Genomic DNA, 6,358 nt, shown 5'->3' with positions numbered 1-6,358 from the left:
ATTGATCTAAAATATTACTCTTATTCTCTAAAGTTGATATTAAATATAATGGATAATATATAATTTAGTTTGTTCGTTTTGTAACACTTACGAGGATGTGGATAGGCTGCGTAAACAGTCATCAATATAAATGCTCAGATCCCATACAAATAGCCTTATTCAATCAAGAAGAAAGCCGAGTTATTATAAAAAATGACATTTAACTCCTACTCAAATATTTGATCATCCACTTCATTTTGCTTGTTATTGAGATTAGCTATTACATGGTTAGGATTTAATGTTGTTTCATCTAACGGTGTAAAGGATGCCACATTATTTAAACTTTTTGAATGACTTGCCAACAAATTTATCTCCCGACACTAAATCTCAACCATAAAATAATTTATTTCAATTTCACTTTAAATAGAGCGGATCATATTGCCTCTGTGAAGGCCTAATTAGTTACACTTAAATAACTATGACCTATCTTTTTGGGTCAGTGTGACCCATCTGGCCCATAAATAAAAGAAGAAAAAGAGAAGGAAAAAAAAAGAAAAGAAAAGAGATAGAGATAATAAACTTCATATTAATCTCTGTCATCTTTACAAAGAACTGGCCTTTAGCATGCTGTAGTATCCTTACATCCACCTATGACATCCTAGGTGTCCCGATATTCATCATCATCATGTGAAGTAATCTTCTTCAATGCATGGAAATACATCTCTTCTCTCCACTCCTCCAGGGGTGGTAATCTCAATTGAGTGGCTAGTCAGTTTTCGTAATCAAACTGCGACAAAAGAAACAAATTAAGACAATAAGAAATGTCTGAGATGAAAGAAAAATGAGTGAATATGAGACCCTAAAACCTTGTTCTGCTGAAGCTGATGAGTGTGGTGCTTTGGCAATCCACACTCCTTCACGTGCTGGTAGAGTTCTTCCACAGATGATGCCATCTCTTCTTCACTTGGCAGTGCCACCTTGGCAGCTAAAATTTTTGCCACCCATCGGGACTGTAACTCAATTATTAAAGTGGGAGCAGCCTGATTGCACAATGAAGTATCATATACTTAATCAACCTAACAGATGCAGGAGTAAGAAATAATGGAGATACCTGTTGAAATTGAATATCATCTTCTAAACAAGATATAAAAACCTATTCTTTGATGGCTATGAAGTTGCAAGAATAGGCAAGCCAAAAGAAAACTTGGAAACTGACATTCATCTTCTTGTCTCTATGGCGATCAAACGGATACTATCGGAACCACTTCTACTGTCACACAACTTGGATGACATGACAAGGAAAATCAGCACTTAGATCATAAAGAGCTAGTAAAAAAGGAATAAACCAATAGTTGACGTCGTCTCAGTCATATAACAGTAATCTAACAGTCTACAAAATCTGCCAAACAAACCATTGCTTCAAGAACCATTCATCTTTTTACTAGAAAACTCACTTTTGAATTCATCAACTTCAGAATATATAATATGTAACAGCGTACCCTGTAAGGTAGTCCTACAAAAGAAAGCCAAGGAGCCAAGCATGGTGGAAAAACACGTTTATACAGAGGTCCAACACAGTTGTCATCCACGCTCACTATTCCATTTGTTCTTAAAAAGGGGAAATGATACTTGAACCGGCAGGAGGAGAATAATAGCTCAGGAATGTGCAAACAAAAGTTGCTAATTGATCTAATAAGATAAAGAGAATAAAGCAGAGGCTATGAAATCAGATTTATGGCAATTACCCAGTACAATGGATGATGGCATCTGCATAAACAAATGATCCATCTTGAAATACTACTTTACCATCTTCATTAGCACATTTTATCTGCAGAAGTTACTACCCATTAGAATTTCTGATATCAAAGGTGCTAGAAATAGCATTTTCCAGTCGAGAGAACACAAAACCACTGAATGCTGCCAGATATTATTGCGATTTTCCAACTTATTAAAATGCACATCCGAGGCTCGCAAGGCTTGATGAACTTCTTTTGCAACAGAGGAGATCTCTCTCAAGATGTCGTGTGCACTAGGTCCATTTCCAATTAACACCACAATCTGTCAATCATGATAGCATTACAGCTCTTAAGAAAAAGTGCTAGAAACAAGTTGCCATTACAGGAATGAAATTAAAATTAAGAAGCAAGGAGCAATTCATGTGATTTAGCAGTAAGCAACCAGCAACAAGCAGACAAGATGAATTTCACCTACGTCAGAAATAAGGTTACACCTCAAACTAACAATTCTTGTTAAATAACCAATTATCCTAAAAGCTTAAGCTAAAACTCAATTATTTAATTAATATTTTAATACTCTCCTCACAGGTAGGCTCAAATTCTCCCTCACCATTGAAGCTAAACAAGCGGAATATTAATTGAAAAGGGAAGAGGAGGGGGATAAACTATGGAGTCAAAGTTTGAACTCAGGATCTTTACTCTCATACCATGTTAAATCACTATTTGTCTCAAAAACATAGGTTCATAAGAAATGCTAAATTTAATTAGTTAATTAATATTTTAACAATTCTAAAATCCTCATTTTTAGGTAAAGTTTGTATTAGAGTGAAGCCATGAAATTGCAAGGTCAATGCCTAGAGCAGTACAGACTGGTGTGGAAGAAGCAAATGTTAAGAACATATCAAGAAAAGCTATTTTAAATGGCCACTTCAGAATGTAATAGGCGCCAATGTCTAGATATGCCAGGACATGGAATGGGGGTATGCAAGATCTATATGAGAGTCCCAGTGCCTAGAAAGATCTGTTCCTAGATTTCTAAAATTTCAATAGGATAGTGTGTTTGGAAATTAAATACATGTGATGCCTAGACCTGTGCAAGAGTCCATCCTTTCCAATTGTATGCAAGCATCAATACACAGTGTAAGAGTAGTTCAGCCATATCTCCAGGAACAATTTATCCAATGAATTTGCAGCACAATTTATTCAGGCACCCTAGCATGCATCAGCTTGCACACAGATGATGCCCAATTAATGTCGTTAAAAATGATGACCAAAACTATACATCAACCCTTTTTCTGTAAAATAGTTTGTAAATCATTCCTTCAAAAGCCCTTATTTTCCATTGCATTATCACTAGCATATAAATATGGCTATTAGAGTACAGACTGTGTTTCTAGGCAAAAAGGTTAACATGTTGCCATAGAATAATACAGCATTAAGCTAATTCATGTTTTACAAGTAGGGAAATTTTTTATGATGGAAAAATAAAAGCACTAACATTTACATACTTGGTTCTGAAATGGCTCAGGAGTTCGATAGTTGTGACTGTGTACTTGCATTCCTGGCCAAATATCCATGCCTGTAACATAATACAAAAAATCATTTTGCCTAACTCATGTGTCACAAAATATTTCTCAAGGTTAATGTTTAAGTTCAAAGGTGCAACTCTTTTACAATATATTGTTTTACAAGTATGACATGTAGTACTACTCAAGCTAGAAATTACATTCTTATCTCATATAACTATCTCACAATACTGACGTAACAGTTTAATCAATTATTTGATTGGTAATTGTTAAAAAAATAAAAGAAAAATGTTAGATATTATAATTCTATCAAATATTCATCCAAAGATACTGTCGTGAGACTCCCGACTAGTGAGATGCGAGCATTACTAAATAAATGTTAAATAGAATGATAATATTTGGCATTACCAAAATAAAATCCAAAAGTTAATTAGAATTGAATGGTTATAAGATAAAAATAAAAATAAAAATACCAGTAACATTAAAAAAAGCAAATAAAAGAAGAAATAAAGATACCTGGAAACTCAGCAATTCTTGGCTCGGTGTGGTGACCATTACACATCACCACGGCCTCAAACACAGGGGCGGACTTACAGCTAGTGTTGGGGGGACGAATGTCCCCCCAAAATCTTTCAAAATTTTATTAATTGCCTTAAAAATCTACCCATTTTATAAATTTGTCCCTCCAAAATGATATTTTGTCCCCCCAAAATAATATTTGTATCTCCTTTTAATTTTTTCTCTTAGTTTTGCTCCCCCAAAATAATATATGTGTCCATTTTAATTATTTTTTTATAGTTTTGCTCCCCCCAAAAAAATAATATTTGTTTTCCCTTTATTTCTTTTTTTTTTTTAATTTTTTTTTTTAAAAACCTTGCACCCTCCTTCAATATAAAAAACCTAAAATACCCAATTCATTTAGTTTCCCTCTATATTCTAGTTCGCTTCTAATTAAAAACTCAATTGGATTTAGGACTTTGATTGAATATGTGAATGAAAAAAGTTAAATGATTTGGGATCTTTGAGTAGCTTCTAACCAACAATCAAAAAAAAAAAACAAAAAAACCCAACAATCAGTTTTTTGAATAGTTATTTTGACATCATTTAGGTTTATAATATTTGTTTTGACATCACAAATTAAATGGTTTAATCATTTATGATTGCACCATTGTTTGACTCAACTTTTAGCATTTCTCTTCTTGTTATTTGGGGCTTGTGGGGATTGTTACGAAAAATAGTTAACGCTCAAAGGTACTTTTTTCCTTAGACCCTATAAATCGTGTTTAATTTATTTTGCTAATTTTTTTTTAAAAAAAAATTATTTTTTATTCTACGCTATTTTGCTAGTTTTTTATATTATTATGTATTTGTGATGCCATGAGATTAGATGTAACACTTTTATACTTTTATTTTATACAAACATACATATAAAGAGATTATGTGTATCTATATGCTTTTGTATTTATACGAGTCCGTCCATTTCCCCAACCCAAAAAAAAAATTCCGTCCCCCCATACCTCAAATCCTAGTTCCGCCCCTGCTCAAACACCTCCTCCTCCATCTCTGACTCACTTCCCCGAGTCCTCGACTCAACCACCCATTCGTGACTCACTTCATTGACTCGTTCAACCCGGACCACCTCGCGCCCGAACCGTATCAACTCAACCAACCCGGAATCCCGGGCAAAATCTTCAAGGTACCGGAGCACCTCCTCGTGACCCGGAAACTCTCTCGGATCCCCACCCTCTTTCAGCGAAAATGGGTAATCCAAGAAGCCCATGAGCCGCCTCGGAAGGTTGACCCGGAGCGAGCGGTACAGGCTGCTATGGACAATCTGGCGAGCCGGGTCTAGACCCAAAGGGTCGGTTTCGACGCGTGGGTCATAGACCCAGGTGCCACCAAGGCTAATGCTTTTCTCGAAGACAATGACCCGGTGGCCTTCTCTTTTGAGCTCACGTGCGGTGAGTAGGCCAGCCATGCCGGCTCCGATCACTGCCACTTTTAAGGATTGCTCATACATTGCTAAACAATTGCATTTGCGCCAGGTTGGTTTGGTTTTGATATGTCGTTAGAGGGAACCATTTTATTGGTTCAATTGCAAATAATAAAGAAAGGATACATGATATTATTAACAAAACACTAATATTACTGGCTTATACGATTGAATTAGAATGATGTGATCCAGAAAATTTGTTTTTATTTTTAATAAAGTGTTATATAACTTTACGATTAAATTAGTTTTTGTTAAAAAAAAAAAAGTGCCAGAAATTGAGAAGATTCTTCCAATTTAAAAAACTTTCAATTTCACTCATAAATTTTTAATTTGATACAATATAGTATATACCCCCCTTCCATCAATTTTAAGCATCAACTTTGTTGAAAATTGATAAAAATACCAAAATATCCTTGATTTTTTATTTTTATTTTTTTAAAAAAATTGGGTCACAAGGGTAACTTTAAATTTTTTATAAAATATTCAAGGGTATAAAGGTTATTTAATCATTGCAAGAGAATGAACAACATTGCTTAAAACCTCGAGTCTATCAACGATTTAAGAAATCTTTTCAAAACGCTAGAGTCTATTTAGGGCTTGAAGGAAAAAATGAAGAAACTCAACTCTAAGCTTTCTTATTGATAAAAACTGACTAATTATCAAAAGTTAGGTTCTTGAGGTTATAAGCATGTATTTATAGACCCCCAAACTCCTAACTCTAGTAGCAATAGAAATTAAGTCGGTTAACAACTCTACGATGGCCGTTCGAACGGAACATATCTTCGTTCGGATGATCACAAAATAAAATTGAAATTTAAGTACGTAAACTGAAATATAACATAGGTGTTCGAACGGCCTTCGAACGGCTATCGAACGGACGTCTCGGGAATTACTTTGGAGAATTTCTGATGTTGGCCGTTTGAGCGGCCTTCGAACGAGGCATCGAACGGATGCCTCGGGAATTACTATGGAGAACTCCCGAGAGTGGCCCGTTCGCTAGACCGTTCGGACGGGCTATCAAATGGTGGTCCTTGCGATTGTTTTGAGAGCTCATTTGCACGAGTCTGTGCTCTCGTCTTGACTCCTCTAGTTGGCACGACTCCCTGTGGCCCATTCACACTTAT

The 6,358-nt window shown here is 35.3% G+C and overlaps 3 protein-coding genes across 3 annotated transcripts in view; all 3 read right to left on the bottom strand.

Moving 5' to 3' along the window:
• LOC132162413 (putative disease resistance protein RGA1) overlaps window positions 1-6,358 on the bottom strand; it is an 85,996-nt gene that overhangs the window by 59,902 nt on the left and 19,736 nt on the right. The gene's annotated exons all lie outside the window — the stretch shown is intronic.
• Window positions 1,721-3,813, bottom strand: LOC132171953 (flavin-containing monooxygenase FMO GS-OX5-like). Its single transcript, XM_088512545.1, has 4 exons — window positions 3,758-3,813; window positions 3,224-3,294; window positions 1,888-2,037; window positions 1,721-1,807 (listed from the first exon to the last, which is right to left on the bottom strand). The coding sequence occupies exons 1-4, from the start codon at window positions 3,801-3,803 to the stop codon at window positions 1,721-1,723; spliced, it is 354 nt and encodes a 117-aa protein (XP_088368671.1). The 5' UTR covers window positions 3,804-3,813.
• LOC148587309 (flavin containing monooxygenase FMO GS-OX-like protein) lies at window positions 4,767-5,261 on the bottom strand. Its single transcript, XM_088512544.1, has one exon. The coding sequence runs from the start codon at window positions 5,259-5,261 to the stop codon at window positions 4,767-4,769; it is 495 nt and encodes a 164-aa protein (XP_088368670.1).

Source organism: Corylus avellana, chromosome 2 (assembly GCF_965113065.1).
Source record: "Corylus avellana chromosome 2, dhCorAvel1.hap1.2, whole genome shotgun sequence".
Taxonomy (NCBI): domain Eukaryota; kingdom Viridiplantae; phylum Streptophyta; class Magnoliopsida; order Fagales; family Betulaceae; genus Corylus; species Corylus avellana.
This window is presented reverse-complemented; position numbering and strand designations above follow the sequence as displayed.

Excerpts from the sequence above, each read along its gene's own strand:
- LOC132171953 (XM_088512545.1), bottom strand. The coding sequence starts at position 3,803 with ATGTGTAATGGTCACCACACCGAGCCAAGAATTGCTGAGTTTCCAG. Across the intron at positions 3,295-3,757 it reads AAGAATTGCTGAGTTTCCAG|GCATGGATATTTGGCCAGGA; the intron begins GTATCTTTATTT and ends ATTATGTTACAG. Across the intron at positions 2,038-3,223 it reads CTGAGCCATTTCAGAACCAA|ATTGTGGTGTTAATTGGAAA; the intron begins GTATGTAAATGT and ends CATGATTGACAG.
- LOC148587309 (XM_088512544.1), bottom strand. The coding sequence starts at position 5,261 with ATGTATGAGCAATCCTTAAAAGTGGCAGTGATCGGAGCCGGCATGGCT.